This window comes from Pan troglodytes, chromosome 9, assembly GCF_028858775.2.
Source record: "Pan troglodytes isolate AG18354 chromosome 9, NHGRI_mPanTro3-v2.0_pri, whole genome shotgun sequence".
Taxonomy (NCBI): domain Eukaryota; kingdom Metazoa; phylum Chordata; class Mammalia; order Primates; family Hominidae; genus Pan; species Pan troglodytes.
In genome coordinates this window covers 122,047,340-122,070,106 of record NC_072407.2, presented here as the reverse complement: position 1 = coordinate 122,070,106, position 22,767 = coordinate 122,047,340, and the positions used below count along the sequence as shown (strand labels likewise).

General features: G+C 55.6%; 1 protein-coding gene across 2 annotated transcripts in view; it reads left to right on the top strand.

Annotated features, from left to right (window-relative positions):
• Positions 1–18,261, top strand: part of TRIM29 (tripartite motif containing 29) — a 31,827-nt gene extending 13,566 nt beyond the window's left edge. Inside the window, exons 1-9 of one of the 2 annotated variants that reach the window (XM_024347457.3) lie at positions 669–818; positions 1,027–1,122; positions 1,953–2,186; positions 3,642–3,840; positions 6,485–6,586; positions 8,880–8,972; positions 11,216–11,314; positions 14,135–14,211; positions 17,072–18,261. In XM_024347457.3, coding sequence (XP_024203225.3) covers positions 816–818; positions 1,027–1,122; positions 1,953–2,186; positions 3,642–3,840; positions 6,485–6,586; positions 8,880–8,972; positions 11,216–11,314; positions 14,135–14,211; positions 17,072–17,134 — 966 coding nt within the window. In that variant the 5' untranslated portion in view covers positions 669–815 and the 3' untranslated portion in view covers positions 17,135–18,261. Of the gene's footprint in view, positions 1–668; positions 819–1,026; positions 1,123–1,952; positions 2,187–3,641; positions 3,841–6,484; positions 6,587–8,879; positions 8,973–11,215; positions 11,315–14,134; positions 14,212–17,071 lie in introns of those variants that run through there. The other variant, XM_001166572.8, reaches the window with a different exon arrangement.
• The last annotated feature ends 4,506 nt before the right edge of the window (positions 18,262–22,767 follow it).

Genomic DNA, 22,767 nt, shown 5'->3' with positions numbered 1-22,767 from the left:
GGAGATGGCCAGAGAAAGGGGTGGGACTCTGCATTCAAAACCCAGTGGTAGTGGGGAGATCTGGAGCAATCCAAGGCTCTTTCGGATGCTTTGTTCTGTCAGGTGGAGATCATCCACCTATTGTCCATGCTAGAAGGGGCTTTGAGAGTCCTACAGGGCAGCCCAGCAGAACAGAGGCTTGGCTGGATGGGATTGGCCTTAGCTTCATGCCTCTCCTTTTGTCTCTATTGTGGCTGCTTTTCAGAGAAGGGCATTTCCCCAAATGAAAGGTGAGTATGGGAGTGAAAGCTAACGTCCCAGTGTGCTACTGATACAACCTCTTCCTAAACCACCCCAGACCCCAACAGTCTGTGTCCTCTTCCTGAGCAGGGGTCCCTACAACCTCTTCTTCCACTCTACACTGCCTTCCTCTCTAGCCTTCTCCTTCCCCAGAGCCCCTGGGTAAAAGTCTCCGTCTTGCCAAAACTGCAGAATGCCTTCCCTTTCCCATAAACAGGTTTTATAGCTGTGCCTGCCCAGACGGAGTCCATGCCGGCGGCAACCCTGGCTGCTGCTTGCAACACAGCCCTACGTCATGCCATAGAAACGCTGCACACTGTTACTGCCACGAGACACTCCCTGGGCTGGGCTGGGCTGAGCTGGGCTGGATCCCCTTCCTTTCTCTTCCCATTGTCTCCAGGTCCACTGAAAAGGGCAGGCACCCTGTAAATGAGTTTCCCTCCTGCTCTTGCTGGGTGGAGGAGACAGGCAGAGGTTTAGCCCTTAAAAAGACATGGCTAGGATATCCAGCCCTAGTGGCCTGAGAATACAGCAAGATGGTACTTAACTTACTGCTAGATCCTTGGCGACTGGCATGGTGCCTGGCATATCCGAGGTCCTGATGAATGTTTGCTGAATGAAGAGCTGAATAGATGAGTGATGAGACCTGGCTGCGAGTGTGCCCCCTGAGTGGACCCGCTCCCTGGTTCTCTGGTTCTCTTCCATCTCCTCCCCCTGACTTCTCCAATCCTGGCTCTTTCTCTGCAGACGGAGCTGTCACTGCAAAAGGAGCAGCTGCAGCTCAAGATCATTGAGATTGAGGATGAAGCTGAGAAGTGGCAGAAGGAGAAGGACCGCATCAAGGTGAGCAGCCCCCAAGCTCACCTTGCTGCTCCCTTATCCGACCTGGCCTGCCTGGAAAGAGGCAGGCCTTGGCTCCCATTTGAGTCCCAGGCCCACGTAGACATCCCAATGTGTTTCTTCTGGCTTCTCCCACCTCCTCTGACATTCTCACCGACTCCCCTTGTCAGTCTGAGCCAGGCACTCAGGTGGGATCCTGTCTGTGACCTAATGCCCATTTCATATTATCCCAGCAAGTAAAGACCCCAGACTTTCCTCCAGTGTGTCTTCCAATGTCCTCCAATGTCTGTTCTGCCCACCAGACTCCCCAGCCACCAAATACACACCATTTCTTCTCTACTTATGCCATTTTGGCTAAATGTATGTCTGCCATGGTTTGGGTAATTGCAAACCACAATCTGAAATCACTGCCTGCTTGACCCTGACTACATAGACAGCCAGCATACACATTCATTTTCTGAATACACATTTCTACATATACATTCATTTTCTGAATGATGTTTGGTTCTGGTTAGGGTTTCAGGGAGCATATTGTGACCCATGGGAGAACTTTGGGGCCCACAGGGAATGATGGCTCATATCAACCCACCAAGAGGAAGGAGCCACAGGTAGATAAGAAGCGTGGACTGTGAACAAACCTGGCTATCTCTGTCAGTAGGTGGCATCCCTCAGTGATGCCTTTGAATGAGATTCTTGGCCAAATAGGCTTGCCAGGTTAGGGCAGTGGGAATGCCCTGATCCTGTGCTGGAAACCTAAAGACATACCCGACTAGGGTGATTTCTTTCCCTAACTAAAGCCCTGCCTAATCTCTTCCCTGACTCTGGACCTCCAGAGCTTCACCACCAATGAGAAGGCCATCCTGGAGCAGAACTTCCGGGACCTGGTGCGGGACCTGGAGAAGCAAAAGGAGGAAGTGAGGGCTGCGCTGGAGCAGCGGGAGCAGGATGCTGTGGACCAAGTGAAGGTGATCGTGGATGCTCTGGATGAGAGAGCCAAGGTGCTGCATGAGGACAAGCAGACCCGGGAGCAGCTGCATAGCATCAGCGACTCTGTGTTGTTTCTGCAGGTAACAAGCCACTCCTCTGTCACTCAAGCCCTCAATTTCACAATCCACTTTTTGAGACCCCCCTCCAACATCCATCCATCCACCTATCCACTTATCCACCTATTCGTCTATCCGTTCATCCACCATCCAGCCATCCAACCATCCATCCATTCATCCATCTATCCAAGCGCCATTCTCTCTATTTAATTTTTTAAATCCAATCCATTTCTTTACCTACTCTCAAGATGGCAAACAAATATCACCTTTTACCAACTTCAACTGATATGTGCTAGCAGTGCTCTGGGCTCAGTAGGAAAGAGTTGTGAGATCAGTGAATCGGGTAGAGGGGGAGTGGTGTAGGAGTGCTGCATATTTGTTATCTTGGATCTAGTCCGTTTGTCTATTCATCCATTCATCCTTCCATCTGCTAGAATGTTTTGGATACTACTGCATGCCCAGTACTCTATTAGGTGCTGTGTCGAATAGAGAAGTACAAGACATGGTTTCTGCCCCCAAGCAACTGCAATCCAGCTGGGAAGATAAGACATGTACAATTAAAGAACAATATAGAAAAGTGTGTAATTAAATGATAAAGCATATGGCTCAGGAGATAAGTGCCTGTAGAAGCTCAGAGAAGGGCAGGCGGGCTGGAGGAAGCTAAGACAGCTTTGTGGAGGAGGTGGAGTTTGAACTGGGTCTTGGAGGCCGGTTAGGATTTGAGAGGGAGGACAGAGTCTTTGGTGAGGAGTAAGGGAAATGAGAAGTGCAAAGGCAGCACTGAGCATGGCATGTAAAGGTCGAAATACCACTGTGGGCCGGGCATGGTGGCTCACGCCTGTAATCCCAGCACTTTGGGAGGCCAAGGCGGGTGGATCACCTGAGATCAGGAGTTCAAGACCAGCCTGGCCAACATGATGAAACCCCATCTCTACTAAAAATACAAAAAAAAATTAGCTAGGCATGGTGGCACACACCCGTAATCCCAGCTACTTGAGAGGCTGAGGCAGGAGAATTGCTTGAACCCAAAAGACGGAGGTTGCAGTGAGCTGAGATTCAGCCTGGGTAACAGAGTGAGACTCGCCTCAAAAAAAAAAAAAAAAAAAAAAAAGAAAGAAAGAAATACCACCATGGCTGACCCCAAATTCTATAGTAATTCCGTGCATTTCTTTAGTGTGTTCACTCCCAGTTTGTTGCAGTTTGTGTCCCTCTCATAAACCCTGAGGTAAACAGATGCACCCACTTTAGAGGTGGGAGTCGTGGAGTCACACATCTGAATGCTAGTGCCATCAGGGATGTTAGCATCCAGTGGCTTTTAGTTGAACCTTTTCACGTTACAGAAGAAACAAACATCCAGTGAGGAAGAGTGGGGCTTGCAGCGCTGAGACCCCCAGCTGCACTGTGAGAGCCCCTGGCAGAGAAGCGTCCTCATAGCTCATGAAGACCCAGGCAGTTAATTGTTCTTTCCTTTCTTGGTAGGAATTTGGTGCATTGATGAGCAATTACTCTCTCCCCCCACCCCTGCCTACCTATCATGTCCTGCTGGAGGGGGAGGGCCTGGGACAGTCACTAGGCAACTTCAAGGACGACCTGCTCAATGTATGCATGCGCCACGTTGAGAAGATGTGCAAGGCGGACCTGAGCCGTAACTTCATTGAGAGGAACCACATGGAGAACGGTAGGTCCCCTCTCGTGGCTGGGCCCCAAGGCCATAGACCTTTCTCTCCCAAATCAATTCCTGCTGCCTGACATGGGCTGGCCTCCAGTGAGCTTCTTCTCATTGTTCCCACCCACCCACCCACCCTTCCTCAGGCCGTTTGGACTAGGATACAGGGATTCTAACCCTCCTCCTCCTTTGAACTTGCTGCCAAAGTTATGCAACTATAGCAAGAGACCTCCAGAGCAGGGACATCCTGGGCACTGGCTCCACAAATGCCTCCTCTCTGTGGGTTGTGCATCAAACTCAGAGACTGGTTTCGTTCAGATCTACATCTAATTGCCGGGCCCAGCCCAGCAGCTGTGTGGATGCTGCCACTAGTATGGGCCAGATTCCAAACTGGTGGCTTTGCAGACTCTAGCAGACGTGACCTAGAACTGCAGCCATGCCTGGAGGGAGGACTTGCCTGTCATCATGGCCATGCTGAGCAGTGCTGAGCCCAGAGGCTGGACTTGGCCTGTTGAGCTGGGCTGGGGATGGTGGGACACAGTATCTCTGTGACTCACCAGCTCCCTTGAAGTCAGCTCTTCTTCGGAGTCATGCTGTCCCCTCAGAGGTCAACTGAATCATCTCACAGAAAACCTCTGAACCTGAGAAACAACATCGTCAAGTCCTTTTCCACCCAGTCCCTTTAGGGCCTGAAGCCTGGGCACTTTCCCCAAGGCCCCACCCGGTGTCCCAGGTGTTGCACGGGGCCTTGAGAGTACAGCTTTGTTAATGACTGCTAGACGTGAATACCCCAAAGGAAAGGACCCCTGATTGCTCTCCAGACACAGCATATGATTCTTTGGGGGAGGAGAAGGGGGTGAGGAGGATAAAAGTGTGCAGAAGGGTTGGGGTTCAGGAGGCCATTTGTGCACCTTGGCGATGGCAATATCACATGGTGTCCCTGTGAAATGTGGGGGACATTCAATCACACACAAGGACAGATAAGCCATTTCAGCAAGACAATCATTTGGCTTCAAACGGCACTCAGATCCTGAAATCCTCCTTCTAATGACAATAGTGATGATGCTAATGGTGATGGTGACAGCTGACAATGACTGAGTGCTCGCTCGATGCCGGGCATTTCGCTGAGCTCCTCACGCACATTACCTTATTTTCCCTGTGGGGTGTACTGCATTTTACAGGCGAGAAGGCTGAGGCTCAGAGAAGCATCCTTTCAAAGGGCGCACAGCTCGGTAGGGGGTACGGCGGGGTTGAACACTCTGCTATTCAGTCTCCCATGCCCTCTCATCTGAGAAGCTGCAGCTGGCGGTGGCTGCAGAAGTGGGGTTGAGGAGTGTGATAATCATCGTCCCTGGGGTACAAACTCAGCAGGGCAGCCCCTCCGGTGAGGTCTGGCCAGGCCTGGGGGATGGCCTAGACTGGGGTGGGGTGAGCCTTGCAGAAACTGTTCAGGCTCCTGGCCACTCACTGTCCCATTTCTAGGTCACAATGCTGGCCACGGCCTCTGTACAGGTGTGGCCCTGCGTCCTGTACGAGGTGTGTGGCGAGGTGGCAAGCAGGAGCAGGGATGGGCACTGCTGATTCAGTAGCCCACACCTGTGCCTGGGGCCGTGGGGGCGGCTCCTCTGCCTCTGTGTTGTTTTTTCGTGTGGCTGCTGTGTGGATGCTGGGAGTGTGTCTGCTCTAGGAGGTGGTGGCCGGTGAGTCAGACAGTGGAGTGACCATCCACTCCTCCCCGATGCTAGCCTGCCCACCAGACCAGGGACTCGTCCACACCCTCAAAGGCCCCTGCGCTAAGAGACACCAGGCCACTTCATCCTGGACTCTGTGGGGCACAGGGCTGGGCTAACACCTAGGAGGGCATTTGTTTATTCTTTGAGTATCTGCTGTGCACCAGGACACTGATAGGCGCAGGTGATGAAGATGAAGAATGAGGGTCTCAGGCACATTCCTCCTCTTGCTCAGGAGAGAGAGAGGGAAGGACAGGGAAAGTAGAAGACGGGGAAGTCGAAAGAGAAAGGAATGGGGTGGAGGCGGCTGAGGGAAGTCAAGTGTCGAGCAGCAGATCTGTTTGAGTTAGGGGGTCTGCAGTTGAGTGGCCCCTGCCATAGCAGCTCACTCCACTGCCTGGATCCCTGGGCCATGGAGGCCAACACTGGGACCTCATCCCCTCACCTTAGGCTGCCAGCAGTGGCTGGGACTGAACCCGGAAGTAGGGAGCCAGGGCTCAGTCCCCAACTCTGCCCTTATCGGCATGTGACATTGGGCAAGCTGCTTCTCTTACTTCCTGAGTCTCAATTTCCTTATCTGTCTCAGGGGGATACAACCACAATTGATGTATGGATCAAATAAGAAATGGGCATTAATAGCACCTTGTAAAGGTGAAGTGCTAGGAAGTGTTGTGCACACAATCGTATTTACAAGGGCTCAGTCCAAGAGGGTGGATGGCTCTTTGCAGACACCTTCTCCACCAAGAGCTCAGGAACCGAGTGAATGCTGGGCAGGGCGTCATATTCTCTGAGGTTGGGGAAACTTGGATCTCCCTGGGAGATAGGGGAAGGGCTATGGGGTGACTCTTCTGAGCCCCAAAAGTCCCCAGTGGCTGGCTCCTCCTTCCCACCTGGCTCCTCTGCTGACCCGACCCTCTGCTTCCTAGGTGGTGACCATCGCTATGTGAACAACTACACGAACAGCTTCGGGGGTGAGTGGAGTGCACCGGACACCATGAAGAGATACTCCATGTACCTGACACCCAAAGGTAAGAGGGAGCCCCTCACCCCAGACCTAGTGTCTCTCCTGCTGCCCAGGGGCCCCCAAAGTCCGTGCAGTGACTCTCAGCCAGGTTCCTTCTGAGTGGGGGTGATGGCATGTCCAGTTTGCCTGGGAAAGTCCTGGCATCTACGTGTTGTCCTGATGTGATGATGAACAGGTCTGTGTTAGCTCTCAGAAGTGTCCTGGTTCGAATGAGAAGTTACCTGGTGCCAGCTCCTCAGAGGCATTCCTCCCGGGCCACGCGGGCAGCCCCTCTTTGCCCTCCTTGTCTTCTCACTTCCAGCCCACACCTCTGCTTCTCTTTCCTTCCGGAGGTCTCCTGGGCTCCCTTCTGCCAGGCCGGTGCTGTGTTTTGCTTTGGCTCAGGTTTTGTAGGGCCTGAGCCCTGTGAGATGGCTGCCGACCCCAGGACCATTCTGCTCCCCTAGGCAGGGAGAGTGGTGCCTCCTCTTCTGAGTTTCCTGGCTCTGCACCCTGTCCCCCTTGGCCCTCCCTCTCAGGCCCTGGACAGTCCCAGCCTGCAAGGTGCCGGCCTAGCACAGACCAGTGCCTGCCTGTCTTTGCCCTGTGGTGGCCTCTCACATTCTTGGGCGCCAGCAACAAACCACAGCAATACCCGTTACATAAGGGTGGGTGTGCCAGCCCTCGGACCATGAGGGTGTGTGCCTGTGCATGTGGGAGAGGGAGGCTGGGGGAGGAGGGAGGCCTGGGTAAGGCACAGGGGCTGGGGAGGGGGAAGCCTCTGGGAGCTAATCAGTAATTCACACACGTCTTACGCGCACACACACACACACACACACACATAATGGGAGAGGCTTGGGGGATTTGGAGAGATGAGCTCAACAGAAAAGCACCTGTGCTGCCCCACCCAGTTTGAAAACAACCCCTGGGCTTCTTGGTTGTTGGGCTTTCCCTCCTCTGACATTCCTGGTGTGGGCCAGGCCCCAGCCGGCCAGCCTGCCTCCTCCCTGCCTGGGGTGCTGTGCCTTTGGGCAAGTTCTGGGAGAGGATAAGCTGTTCCAACCAGCCGGCCCCAGCACCCCTCTCCTCAGAACCCCTATCTGGCCTCGCCCCGGCCCTGTCCCTCCTGTCTCTCCCTTCCATCCATGGACCAGGCCCTGGGGTGCCATCGAGTGCCCTGACAGGCTCCTGCGGGTCTCTCCTGCTCTGTAGGAGACTGAGGGCCCAGTGTGAGCCTCCCGCAGGTTGTGGGAGGGGGTGGAGGGAACAGCAGCACCCACTATGATGCCACCCCAAGGGCCTAGGGCCTGGGGCATCTTGGGCAGGCCTCAGTACCTGTATCTGAAGAGAGGGGAGGTTGTGCCCACATGCTGGGAGACTTCCCAGCTCTGCACTGTGAGTCAGTCTATGATGTCTGTGATGGAAGAAACAGGTTCCCTCAGCATCCCTGCCCAAGCACTGTGGGTAGCCTGTGCCGAGGACAGGAGGGACAGGAAATCTGCCCTCTGGGAGCTCCCAGGCTCAGGGTGGAGTTGGGGGGAGGACACGAAGCAATCACCAAGGAGATGAAAGAAACAAGGCCCCTAAAGGGACTGGGTCCTGAGTCTGGGAGCTTTGAGGTCAGTGGGATTGACAGTGGCTGTGACTCCTTCCCGGGAGGGGTGAATTTCCAGGAACCTGTGCTCAGTAGAGGGAGCATGACTGCGAAGGGCAGAGGGCATCAGGGACCACAGGCACAAAGGCTTACAGGAAGGACTGGCAGGGCCGGAACTGGGGGTGTGGTGTCATCTGAGGGTCAGGTGGGGAAGGACAGAGGTAACAGAGGGCTAGAATACACATGGGGAGCTCATTGTTTTCAGCTGGGTATCGGTGGTGGTATCAGTCCCCACTGCTTCCTCACAAGGCTGTTGTGAGAGCCCAGGTGTGCGGGAAGGAAAGCACTTGTGAAGTGAGGCTCTGATCTCCCGGGAAGCAGCAGCCTGGGTGGGCCCCTGGGAGGTGTTTCTGGCTCATCAGGCTACTTCCAGGAGGCCCCACCCTCACGTGGCTGAGAGCCTACTGCTTCTGCCCTCGCGGTTGCCATGGCCTCTCCAAGTTTATGCTGATGCTCTCTGCACGGTTACTAACAGAGTCCTTCTACTCTCAAAAGCATGCCAATTTGGGTGATAAATTAGTTGATTGACTTATGTCAGACCCAAAGGACTTCTCTCAGTGGTGGAATCCAGGTCCTGTGATGGGCACTTGGGCAACTTTTTGGGGGCAAGGAGTCCTGATGAGACAATTTTCTGCAATGACAGCCCCCTTCATCTGCTTCACAGGTGGGGTCCGGACATCATACCAGCCCTCGTCTCCTGGCCGCTTCACCAAGGAGACCACCCAGAAGAATTTCAACAATCTCTATGGCACCAAAGGTAGGTGGTGGCTCAGCTCAAGGGTGCACAGAGTTCATGTGGGGCTGTGCAGGCAGGAGGGGCATAGAGGTGGGTCCAGGGGCACAGGGCTGGGACCCCAGTGTGAGATGAATGTGGGAAGCTAGGATGGGTGGAGGGTCCAGGCATGGGTAGGGAGGGGTCCTACCTACCGAGCTTAAAGTGTGTGTGTGTGTGTGTGTGTGTGTGTGTGTGTGTGTGTGTGTGTACATGTGTGGGGGACACCGTTAGTTAGGCTGGAGGAATAACAGCCAGGAATCTCGGCATCCCTGGAGATCCCTGAGTCTGTGTGCTCTTCTGATCCCTGAGGAAGGATCTGGGGAAAACTGGGTCTGAGCAGCCACCTTGGGCTTAAGTGTGGGGAACGCGCCCCCACCCCCGGCAAGTATGAGGGCACGAGGATCCAAAGAGAATCTCTACTGATTTGAGTACTTCTGCAGTGAAAAGTCGTACAGTGGTTAGTTGTCAACTTGGCTGTGACTGGAAAGGAAGGCATGGCAGGAAATGGGGCTGGCCCTGGAGCTCCAGGTGGTGAGGCGAGCGAGCAGCACCTTAAGACCCAGATGGGATGAAATGGGTGTGGGGATGTGGCTTCCCCAGGGGGAGCTGCTAAGTTCAGGGTCTCCCTCTGCCCAGTGCTCTGACGGGACCATTTGCTCAAGGGCAGGGCCATGCATTCAATGAGACCTGGTTCTGGGAGGCCCTGGTTCTGTCCTGGGGGCTCCTGGTCACATGCCAGCCATGCACGGGGAGGGAGGGGACTGGGTCAGCCCCCACCCTAGACATAGCACTGGAGGACTCTTCAGTGAGGGCAAGACTCATGGAGACTGGAGGGTCAGGGGCACCAGAGCAATGCCTGGGCCTCTACATCCAGAATTGGATTCACAGCCGTGATCAGCGGCACCCCTCCTCCACATATGCAGTAGACCTTGGGCACCTTGAGGACAGAGCTGTGTCTGTCCTGTTCGCTGCTACAGGCCCAGAGCTCAAAAGTAGGAGGGGGTCAGGAAGCAGTTGTTGAGAGAGAGGCTAAAGGCATGAGTGAACAGGAGGGCAAGGTGTCTGGCCTTGCTGGCTGGACGTGCTTACTGAGGCCTTGCTACAGAAGCTGCCTGGGATCCCTTTGGGAGGGCTTTGCACAGGGGCAGGTGGCCAACCCCAGCCATCTGTGACCCCTGAGCCCAAAAGTCAGCCCCCAGCCCTCCCCACAGGCTGCTAAGGAGTGAGCTTGACTAAGGAGGTCACTGATGCTTCAAGCCTGGCAGGTGGGGGTGTGGTGCTGGAGAAGTGTGCGTCACCCATGGGGACTCTGAGCCCCCCACTCCAGTGCCCTCTGAGTGCCCTGGCAGCTTCTCCCACCCCCTTCCCACTGCCTTCTTCTCCTCTGGACTACAGAACATGTCTGCACATAGGCATGTGTTAGCCTATTCAACTTGGCAACTATCAACTGTCTTGTCCCCAAGTTTTAGGATGTGTTTGTATTCATTCGTTCGTTGGTTCATGCATTCTATCCATCAACCATACAATGAGCACCTTCCAGGAACCAGGCTCTGTACCAGGCACCAGGTGTGATGCAGGGGCCAGACAGGCACATTCCCAGTTCACATGAGCTCACTGCGGGAGACAGACAATTGAACATGTAATTGCGACCCAGAGGGTAGGGGGTGCAGGACGACGTGGGGATGGAGCTGAAGGCACATGCAGACGTTGGGAGGTGCCATGTAAGCTGACACTTGAAGACCCCACCCATGAATCGCCGAGGGTGGCAAGCAGGAGAAGTGTCCTAGGCAGAGGACAGGGTCTGGGCACATAGCCTGGGGCAGGAGAGAAGATGGAGTGTCTCAGACATTGAGGCTTAGCCTGGTTTGAATGTCCAGTGGTGGAGGGAGGGCAGAGGTGAAGTCAAGAAGTGGGAGATGGTAGGTGGGTGGTGGGGGTTGGGGGAGCAACTCACGACAGAGCTCTGGGCTGCTCTTGGGACTTTGTCCCTTATTCTGAGGACAGTGGCCTTTAGGTAGGGCAGGGACAAGACTATGCTTTATATTTTAGAAAGATAGCTTTGGTGGCAGAAGGATAGGGGTGAGGCATCACTGGGATCACACAGTGGCATCCTGGCTTAAGTTGTGGCCAGCGGCTGGAGAGTCATAGACCTGGCTGTGTCCTGGTCCTGCCTCCTCTCCCACTCCCAGCTGTGGGGGCCTGATAGCCCTTCTTTGTCCTGCCAGGTAACTACACCTCCCGGGTCTGGGAGTACTCCTCCAGCATTCAGAACTCTGACAATGACCTGCCCGTCGTCCAAGGCAGCTCCTCCTTCTCCCTGAAAGGTGAGCTTGCCCACCCTGGCCCCTGCTTTCCTCTGCAGCTGCCTCACACCTCCCAAGCCCTGCTTGGGTCTCTTCGCTGAGCTGCTAGTTCCTCCCTCACCTCGTGGAGGAGAGAGGCCTGGCCTGAGAGCCCGGGAGCTACCGCCATGGTCTTTGCTGAAAATGAGGGCAGGGGTGGGGGCTGGGCCACATCAGCGTTTCCCAGGGCTTGTTTCACCGCTCTCTAGTCTCTAACTACACGCTGCAACAACAGCTCTCAGTGGTCAGGACGGGGGGACACGCCATACCCCCTGCACCCGACCTCTCTGATCCTCAGGATGCTGCTTCTCCTACTGCAGAGTTTATTTAACTCCCAGCGTTGGCTGGCTCTAGGGTCCTGTGGCCATGGGGCACCTGCCAGCATCCTACAGATCCAATCCTGCAGGCGCCCCTTTGGGAAAGGCAGGACCAGACGACCCTAAGTCCCCCCAAGGCTGATCCTCTTTTCCTGCACTCTGTCCCCCGCCTGCCTGTGGTGCTCCCAGCACTCTGACAAGGCAGAGTGATTGACGCCTCCTGTCCCTGGGGGTTGGGGGCATCCTGAGGGGGCAGGCTTGAACCAGACTCTGGCTATGGGCCCCAGACCCTCATGTATCTCCTGAAAGATCCCAGGGACAGCTCTAATGGCTGTGGTGGGAGTAACCCTGTCTCTCTTCTGGCACCCCAAACATCTGGCCTGGAAGTCAAGATCAGCACATTGGGTGGGCTCAGGAGAGGGAAAGGGGCTATGCAGGGCAGAGAGACCCCTGAACAGTGGTCTCTGAGGCCTCATCACTCAGCTGTCCCTTCCGGCCCAGGGTCCTATACTATACCCAGGACAGGGATTCTTGGAGCTGCCGGCAAGAGGGAGGAGACAGGACTATGGGTGGAGGGTCCCAGCCTGCAGGAGCCCCGGGCATGTCTTAGCCCTGATCCGGGCCTGGGGAGCTCCAGGACTTGCCTTGGCCTGTTTGGCTTCTAGCAGGTGCCTTTCTGCTCTCTGCTCAAGCCTGGCCCGCAGAGCACCTGGCAGGGGAGGTGGCCGCTCTCAGGTGTGATTCAGAGCAGCCCCCAGAATGAGGTGTGGGTCCTTTTGGCCCCTCTGGGACCAGCGCTGTGCCACTAATGCCTCTCTCTCTCCCAGCAGGCACTGGGAAAACCCCTTATCAGTTCACCACCTTGGGACAGGCCACTGCAGAGTTTTCCAAACCACTGGGTCGCAGTGGGCTGTCTAAAAATAATCCCGGTACCTGCCCATTTTCCATCCCTCCCCTTTTCTCTCCCACAGCGGGGCAGGTGGGACATGGGGGGCTCTCTGCCACTTCTAGGGTGTGCCGGTCCCTTCTCCCCAGAGCTCCCTGGAGAGGGATGCATGCCCCACCTGCCACCCCAGCACACTCTCTATCTGGACTTCTGCCTGCTGCACAAGGCGGGTGTCTTGGGCCACCCTGACCCCACCCCTGTTTCCATTCTCCCCTCTCTCATGGCTGGCATGGGATTTTCTTTCTGGGAACTGAGAGATGAGGCCTGAATTACCCCTCTTAATCTCCACTCAGGATCCCTGGAACCCCCCTTTCCAAGGCTGCTCCCACCCTCAGATGCAGGAAGAGACCCAGGTTCTTTGCTCTGTCTCCTCCCCCTCCTCCTTGCTCAGTGCCAACCTGGGAAGGGCCAACCCAACTGGCAGCCTGGCAGTGCTCATCATGAGCCTGACCTGCTCATCCTCACTTAGAGCAGGGCAGGAGAGGGGCTTTCCCGAGACAGACCGCATGCAGCCTCTCACTGGACAGAGATCTGGCCAAGGACAGACCCTGCTTATTTCTTGAGGGCCTCAGCATCCAGGTCATGGCCTGTGTCTTCCCAGGCGTCCCTGCAGGCTGATGGCTGACACTGAGAGTGCCTTCACTGTGCTGTGAACCAGAGCTCCTTTCAGGTCTGTCTGGGCTGAGGCGCAGGGAGTCAAGGCGGCCCCGTCTTAGACTAGCATCTTTGCAACCAAGCTCAGAGAGCGCACCTGCTCCAGGCCTCTTGGGCTTGCCATCCTAACCCTGGGTGGCGGCCACAATGACAAATTCCTGCACCTCTCTAGGCCCTAGTCTCTGGCTAGTGAAACAGGGGAGGGGCCACAGAGCCAGGGAGAAAAAAACATGAATTTGGGTTTTGGATTTCCGGCACTCTGTCCCCCGCCTGCCTGCGGTGCTCCCCAGCACCTGGTTTGGAATCCTGACTGCTGCTTATGAGCTGTGCAACTCAGGCAGACTGCTGAGCTCATAGATACGGGGCCAGGCTCAGTGAGGAGACATCTACAAAGTCCCTTCCACAGTGCTTGGCACAAGTGGGGCTCCGTGAATGGGAAGCATCGTCCAAACAGCACAGGGGAGTCCAAGTGAGCGCCTCCTGCTGGGAAACTCTGGCAGGCCATGCTTATGCGTGGCGCTCCTGGGCTCTGGGAAGGGGAGGGCCCGTGGTGTAAACCTCCGGGGTGGGTGAGTGGAAATCCCTGCAGAGCAGTGTGATGCTGCGCTGGATGTGGGGGCAACACTCCCCTGCTGCCTGGTCCAGCCCACCTGGCCGGCTCCTCCTCCTTCTGTCTGCTTTGCTGCCTCCTCCCTTTGGCCAGCCTCCCCAGGATTTTTGGTTGCGGCACCCTGGCTGCTGCACGCGTGTTCAGACGGCTGCATTTGGTAATGGGCTGGATGATGCTTGGTGGTCACTTTGGAGAAGGCAGCTGTGCTGCTCTGGCCCCGGGGACCCCTGACCACCAGCGCTGCTCCCTTTGACCTGAATCTCTTGTCTTCCCAGGCTATCCCTCCCTCATGCGGAGCCAAAGCCCCAAGGCCCAGCCCCAGACTTGGAAATCTGGCAAGCAGACTATGCTGGTAAGGGAAGTGCTGCCGGGAGGGCCTGGGCACATCCAGAGACCTGGGCACTGAAGGGGGCTCCCTGGAGGCAATCGGTTCCAGGGCCTGTGGGAGGACTTCTCTGGGCCATGGGGTGGAGGAGAAGGAGGCAGCAGTGGCCTGAATACCTGTACACAGCAGAGGGTAGTAGAGACCCAGGGCTAATGGGCAGGGGACTAGCTAAGCATACACTCTCTGGACCTCAGTTTTCTGATCTATAAAATGGGCAGCCTTGATTTTTTTATTTGGCAAATGCTTGTTGGATGCCTATGCTAGTGGAATGGCAGCTTGGGTTCTGCCAGCTCTGGGATTGTAAAACAGCCCAGTGGGAGGACAGGCTGCCTCCTAGAGATGGGTCCCACCTCCCTGGGGGCAGTTCTCCAGTTCTGACAGCATAGAGGCCATTGGGGTGATAATGTGGGGGTGGGAGAGGCTGGAAAGTCGGGAATAGATATATTTAGGGTCAATATCTAATGACCCGAGGCCAGGCATATCAGAAGAGCAGCATGACAGGGAAGCATGGCTTTGGGGTCCAGGCCACCTGCTGACTGTGGGGTCCTGGATGAGTTAGATACCCTCTCTGAGACTCTTCCTTGCTTTTTATTATGTGGGGACTGAGATGATCCCCAGTGCCCGTTAGATCTGACATATCTGACCCTGACTGAGACCTCAGTGATCGGGGACTGTAGTTCACATGCAGAGCCCCCATGTGCCTGAATGCCTTGCTCCTGAAGGTCCATTCTAGGCCCTGCTACAGGAGTCGGCCACTGCCGTGGCATGTGGATGGCATCAGGAGCTCTGCTGGAACCAGGGCCGGAGCCCTTGTTTCTTGCTGTCCTTGCAATTGGAGGTCAGAGCAGGAGAGGTGATTTGCCCTGGACCACAAAGAATGGCTGGGGTTGGTTTAACTGGAGAGGATCTTTAATTGCTGGGGATGGGAGCTAAGTGATCGTGTGTGTAATTTGGAGCTGGACCCAGGGGCATTGCAACAGCAGGACTGCAGAAAGCAGATGTGGGGAGAAAAAAGAAGGTTTCTGTTCTAGACTCAGTCCTTCCCCTCCCTACTACATACTTTTCCACCCTCTCAGAGCCTGGGGCCCTGAAGAGAAGGCTCATCAGCACTTTGAGGCCCCTGGCAGAGCAAGGTTTTGGTGTCCAGCAAGCACCCAGCACTGGGAGAGTGGAGACAGGCGCTGGGGTGCAGAGAAGCTGAGCTGGGAATCAATTTCCCTGGGGGCTGGCCCCAGCTGTCTCATTGACTTGCTGTGTGACTTTGCATGAGGAAAAATGATTCCTTTGTGCCTCAGTTTTCCCATCCATAATTAGGATGATTTTGCAGCTCTTCCACCTGCCGTATGTGCTGTGACCTCAAGCCAGGGAGGGGATGGGAGGGTGAAGGTAGCATTTTGCCCTGATGCCCACCTACCACTCCAGGCTTTTAACCAGACAATGCCATTCATTGACCTGCAACCCATATTATTGACCCAGTCTTCCTCAAAGAAAGGCTTCAGCCATTTCCAAATCTGTTCACTTTGCCCTATGAATTGCTTGGGGTCCAGGCTGGCCCCTGGGGGTCAGGAGACCTGGTCCAGGCTCTGCTTTGCCAGTAAGTAGCTGTTCTTACCCCTCCCTGGGTCTCAGTTTCTTCCTTTGTTTAATAGGTGGTTTAAGCAAGGTCTGAGCATCCCTCAAGTCCTGCTGTGGACCAGACAAAGGCAAGGAGCTGACCAGGAGGTGTCAGTTCCCTGAGAGACAGGGCCAAAGGCAGTGCACCCTTGAGGTGTGTGTGTGAGGGGCAAATGATGTCTCCTGTATTGGGATCCGCAGGGCATGGGAGTGGGCTCAGTCTCTGACCCAGCTCAGGGACAAATCCTCTTCCTGAGACCCCGGGGGGCTGACGGTGCTTGCGTGGGTGAGCAGCAGCTAAGCCGTGCTCTTCCACTCCATCCTGGAGGGCTGCCTCCTCAGGGCCCTGATGAAGTTATCTGGGCAGGGTGGGGCATGCTGATTTCATGAAATTACTGGGAGATACAATACATGGAGAAGGCTGGGAGAGCTGTCACTGGGCTCTCTCTCCAGAGATGCTCCCTGTACCAATGGCTGGGGGAAGAGGAACAGGACGAGAGAGGCAAAGGGCTGTGGGGAGCCTGGGACCGTGTTGGACTGGGGCAGTTCTTTACCCTCTCTGCACCCCTTCTGTAAGGGAAATTTATGCAGAGAGAGGCGAAGAAAATCCTGGAAGCCCTCGCCATAAGAGAAGTGATGCCGAGAACTGGCAGCTGGGGGTGTGGGTTTTGGAGGCAGCCTGCTGGGGCTTGGATTCTGGCTCCTTGCTTACCAGCTGAGTGACCTTGGGCAAGTTGCCTAGCCTCTCTGTGCCTTGGTTTGCTCAACTATAAATTGAATATGATAATAGTAATCTATTTAATTGGGTGGTTGTAAAAATTAAATGAGTGCATCCACATACAGCCCTCGGCACAGTGCTGTGAAGTTCTGTGGAGTAGAAAGTGCTATATAAATAGTAGCTGTGGTGGCGCTGGAGGAACCTCCTGAGCTGTGGAGAGAAATTTCGACCAGTGTAATGCGGGGGCTGAGGTTCAAGCTCACCCACTAACTATGGGAATGGACTCCAATTAGGATTCCAATCTGGAGATCCTGACATTAGGGACCAGCCCCTGATCACAGGGTAGGTAAATCTTGCAGATCAGGCCAAAAAGGCCCCTAGAATTGTCGGGGCTTGGATCACTGCTGCCTCCTGAGGCAGGTTAGGGTAGGGTGGGTCTAGCTAGTAGGCTCATCTGTCGTCTGGCCTCGCTGACCACTCTTGTTTCCCCCACAGTCTCACTACCGGCCATTCTACGTCAACAAAGGCAGTGGGATTGGGTCCAACGAAGCCCCATGAGCTCCTGGCGGAAGGAACGAGGCGCCACACCCCTGCTCTTCCTTCTGACCCTGCTGCTCTTGCCTTCTAAGCTACTGTGCTTGTCTGGGTGGGAGGGAGCCTGGTCCTGCACCTGCCCTCTGCAGCCCTCTGCCAGCCTCTTGGGGGCAGTTCTGGCCTCTCCGACTTCCCCACTGGCCACACTCCATTCAGACTCCTTTCCTGCCTTGTGACCTCAGATGGTCACCATCATTCCTGTGCTCAGAGGCCAACCCATCACAGGGGTGAGATAGGTGGGGCCTGCCCTAACCCGCCAGCCTCCTCCTCTCAGGCTGGATCTGGGGGCTAGCAGTGAGTACCCGCATGGTGTCAGCCTGCCTTTCCCGCCCACGCCCTGCTGTCTCCAGGCCTATAGACGTTTCTCTCCAAGGCCCCATCCCCCAATGTTGTCAGCAGATGCCTGGACAGCACAGCCACCCATCTCCCATTCACATGGCCCACCTCCTGCTTCCCAGAGGACTGGCCCTACGTGCTCTCTCTGGTCCTACCTATCAATGCCCAGCATGGCAGAACCTGCAGCCCTTGGCCACTGCAGATGGAAACCTCTCAGTGTCTTGACATCACCCTACCCAGGCGGTGGGTCTCCACCACAGCCACTTTGAGTCTGTGGTCCCTGGAGGGTGGCTTCTCCTGACTGGCAGGATGACCTTAGCCAAGATATTCCTCTGTTCCCTCTGCTGAGATAAAGAATTCCCTTAACATGATATAATCCACCCATGCAAATAGCTACTGGCGCAGCTACCATTTACCATTTGCCTACAGAATTTCATTCAGTCTATACTTTGGCATTCTCTCTGGCGATGGAGTGTGGCTGGGCTGACCGCAAAAGGTGCCTTACACACTGCCCCCACCCTCAGCCGTTGCCCCATCAGAGGCTGCCTCCTCCTTCTGATTACCCCCCATGTTGCATATCAGGGTGCTCAAGGATTGGAGAGGAGACAAAACCAGGAGCAGCACAGTGGGGACATCTCCCGTCTCAACAGCCCCAGGCCTATGGGGGCTCTGGAAGGATGGGCCAGCTTGCAGGGGTTGGGGAGGGAGACATCCAGCTTGGGCTTTCCCCTTTGGAATAAACCATTGGTCTGTCACTTCTCTTGTATTGAATGACCATTTCCCTGAGGGTCCCCAGAGGAACAGGCTGCAGTTCTTCTGAATGCACTTTTTCCCTCTGATGAGGGCACGGTCATCTTCCTGCTCTCCTCTCAGAAACGTGGCTCCTTTGAAACTCCCTTGACCTCCCTCACCCTGTCTGGGACACAGGGGGTGCAGTGCAGGAACCTGGGCCTTAGGGAGGCAGGCCTTGGCTAACAATGAACACAGGGAGAATGACGGTGGGGTGTGGGCCTGGGGATATGCTCCATACCTTCTGCCATGCTCAGACCTTCTGGCCGGCCCACCCTAGAGTTCCCAGGGGGAGAAGGGCCCAGAAGTGGCTGGGAGCCTGTAACCCCAAGCACTCTGGTGCTCAGACGCGGGCTGGAGGGGAAGTCCACTGGAGGCTTCAGACCTGAGGGCCTTCTCAGTGCACAGAGGGCCTTCTGGGAAGGAGAGCTCCCCTTTGAGGCTGGCAGGAGGGTCAGGCTCCTGAAGACAGCATCATCCTGGGCTTGGGGGACGGAGGAAAGGGAAAAGGCCTTCCAGTCCCTGGAAACTCAGAGAAGCCTGGAAGGAGAGTCAGGGAAGTCTTCCTGGAAGAGGTGAGCAAGCCAGGAGGAGGCATGATGGTAGAGAGGGAAGAGGGTGTCAAACAACCACATTCTTTTTCCTGGTGTGGCAGGGACACCCAGGCCCCTCTGTTCTCACTGTTCTTCCTCACTCTGCTCCCCACCAGGGGCCTGATGACATCAGGGGAGCAGTCCCTCTGTCCTAGTAAAAGTCCCTAAGCGAGCTGGCTGCTGGTCCATCGTGGAGGGACAACACTCTTCCTTCCTCCTCTCCACGCTGCTGGGCCAGGGAGCTTTAGGAGCCAAGTAGCCAGGCTTGCCACGAAGGGGCTCTTGGGAATGAGAAAGTGAGGGAGAAATGGCAGAGAAGAGAGAGACGGGGGAGACAGGAGGGTAAGGGTGAGAAAGGAAAGGAAGGAGAAGGGGCCAAGTGTGTCCATGGAGGACCTTCCAGCACTGTCAAGAAGAGAGACCACAAGTTGGACCCACATGCTTTAGCCACCTGGGTGGTGTTCTCCCTTGGGAGCTGGGACTGCAGAGTGTCCCTGGGGTTAGTTGCTGCTTCCTACAGCCCCCTGCCCTGGGTGCTGGTTCCCTACCTGGTGCCCCAGCAGGTCCACCTCTGTGGGCACCGTGCCCTGCAGCCTCCTGGCCCTTCTTGAGGACCCTGGGGTTGTGATGGTGATAAGGACCCATTCCTGGGCTCCAGAGATGCCCGGACTCTCAGAAAGACCCTGGCCACGAGAGGCTCCCAGTTCTCCAGGCCCTGCCCTAAGCCTACCAGCTCCAGAGAAGGGGAACTGGATGGGACACCAGGTCTGGCTAAATTCCCCTGTGGGGGCAGCCGGGCCCTTGCCTGTCCCATGCCTGGGCTGCACCAGGGGCTGCACCTGCTGCACAGAGGCTGGCTGGTGGGATGTTGGGAAGACCGCTGTGTCAGGAGGCCCAGGGCTGTGCTGGGAACTGGGCAGGGACGTCGCTGAGCATCACACTCTCCCCCTCAATCCCCACCAGGTCCATTATCGTCTGAGCTGTGATTATAAAGCAATCAGGGAAATCCTTTCTTCCCAGTTCTTGAGAATGCCTCTGTCCCCAGCATGAGTGAGAATAGGAGGTTTAATCCTCCTATTAAGGAGGAAGGAGGGGGGCAAGGCTCTATATCCACTTCTGTTCCTCTCAGACCCAGACAGAGTCCTGGCCCATGCTCCCTTGTTTCCTGCCCTCTCCCAGCTCTGGGCGTTGGGTGATTCTCAGAGGTGTGGGTAGCCCCCTGGCAGACAAGCGAGGAGGGAGGCAGCAGAGGGGCTCAGCAGGGAGCTCTGGCAGGGTAGTTGGGAGCCCTGAGTCTCTTCCAGGCTCTGTTGCTTGGCTGTGTGATCTGGGCTAATTGCTTGCCCTTCCTGGGCCTGACCTTCTCCATCTACAAAATGAGGTGTATTCATTGGATCATTTCTGGGGTTCTTTCCCAGCTCCAACAGCCTGTGAGGTGGAGACCACAGCAAAAGGAGGGTTGGAAGGGACAGGAACATTGAGCTTGGTGTCAGGTTGGGAATCCACCATCAGACCTGGGCTGATAGGCAGGCAGGTTGGACTCCCAAATCTCCAAGGCTCCCTGTACCCAGCCCCGTGCCTCTCCTTTCCTTTAGACCCTGTCAGGGGCATGGGTCCCCATCTGAGAAGCCTTCTCTGTCCAGGAGGGAGGAAGGCTGGAGATGCAGGAGCTTCTGAGCTCTGCTCTGGGCCTCAGGACCTGCTGGAACGTGGACTCCGTGATAGCAGGGGTTATTCCATCATGTTGTCCTAGAACAGTGCCTGGCACGTGGGCGGGCCTTGGAGGCTAAGAAGCAGTTAACTGGGAAGAGGAAGTGGGAGAGGAAGGTGAAAAAATCAAAAGGGGAGCTGGAAGCCATCCAATAATGGGTGCCTGGTACATTTCATTGTGTGGAGAGCTGAGGCATAGGCTTCTGAGGGCAGTGTGTGGAGCTGGAGCCACACTGTCAGGGCCAGAATCCTGGCTGCACTGCCCATCAGCTGTAAGACCAGGGCCAAGCTGCCCACTCTGTCTGAGCTTCAGTGGGGATAACATCTTAAAGGACTGCTGTGAGCAACAAAAAACTGCAAAGAACCTGGTTTAGCAAGGGCCCAACAGTTGAGAGATTATACTATTATTATTGTGGAATTAACAACAAAGACAATGACGACGTTTCAACCTGGGATGAAGCTTGATTTCCCCTCTTTTTGGCCTTCTGCACTTGGTGGAGAGTCACAGGGTGGAAGCTGCTGGGCCCAGCCCTAGGACCCGCACCAGGGCTCCTGCAGTTCTGAGGCATGGCCGGCAGGTGACAGCATTTCACTGCAGTGAGTGGGCGCCAAATTCCTGCCCCAGCCCGGGCCCTCAGGACTGGGTCCCAGGGCCCTTCTACAAGGTGAGCCTCTCTCTCTCTCCTCCTTCCCCCACTTCTGTATTAGCTGAGTAGACCCTTCTGTCCTAGCCTGTAGAATATATGACCCCAGGACAGCAGTCCCCTGGTCTGAGAAGGAGATAGGGGCTTACTGCTCACCCCACCAGACCTTGCCTAACCTGGCATGGAATTCTGCAGAAGGGGCAGGCTCCCCTTACGTGGGTGCCACCTTTGGGTTCCCTCTGCAGGTAGCTGGCCTGAGGAGGGGGCTGGGTGGGCACAGCAGGCTCAGTTTTGCAGCCCCCAAAGAGGGCTTGCATGAGTCGGACAGGGCTCTACCCATGGCAGCTCTTGGTGAAGAGTGAGACAGAAAGCCAGAGTCCTCAAAGTCCAAGGGGGAGGGGACACTGAGGGGCTGCGAACTGCCAATCTGCTTGACTCTTGTCCCCCTTCCATGTCCTGGCTACGACATAGGGACCTTTGTCCCTGCCTCCTGATGGACCATGGAGAGAGGTCAGAAGGGTAACAGGTGGGACCCCAGGAATACCTGTCCAGAGGGGCGGGGGCTGGATGGCTGAGGCAGGGCCAGCTCATATCCCACCTCCCTTTCCCACCAAACCCTCAAATCACCTCCCAAGAGTGACCCAGACAGTTTTATCTTTCTGAGTATTGACTATTAAGTTTGAAAATGAACTGTTGTTCAGCCACAGAAACAAGGAAGATAAACACTAATTGCTTGGTGAATGTGCCAACTCCTGGCTCCTAATTCATCACCTTGCCAAGGCAGAGGCTAAGAAGAGGCAAAGGAGTGGGGAGGGGGTGAGGAAACTTGGGAACCAACAGACTCTCTTGCAAGATGTGGCAGTGGATGGGTGACCTCAACCCAGGGGATGAGGATGGTGCCTGGGATCCCTGAAGCTCCCCAGGAAGGACAGGGAGCCAGGTGAGGGAGGGAGGAGAGGTCTTTGGCTGGGCTTATCGTTATCAATACATTCATCCCAAGTGGACATATAACGTGTTTCCTCGTTGGCCTTGAGGTTGGCTCTGGTTAGCAAATTCTGCATTTTTCTGAGGTTGGTCCCATTATCATGTTAAGATCCTGAACTGGCTGAATTGAGGGGCTGCAAACCCTGTTACGGATTGGTAACTTGCAGGATTCAGATCTGGCTGTGGAAGATGGAGCCCTGAGAGCTTGTCTGAGAAGGAGGCGGCATATTCTTTGAGGGTGAGGTGTGGGTCTTTGATGGTTCAGGTGTGGACCTGCCTGGAGTGGGGACTGCACTAGGTGACCTGAGCCCAAGACTGGGGGCATTGCACAGGTCCAGGGGGGAGAGAGGTGCACAGATATCTGATGAGGAGCAGGAATGGAGGCGTGGCTCGGGGGAGGCCTGCATTCATTCAGATCTTTGTGTTGGACCAAGATCTAAGCACAAGATACAGGAGACACAAGCTGCCACTCTGCATGAATTCACAAGACTGGGCCTGTGAGCTGATCCAGAAGGTGATCAGAGCGTGCAGGGCCCAAAAC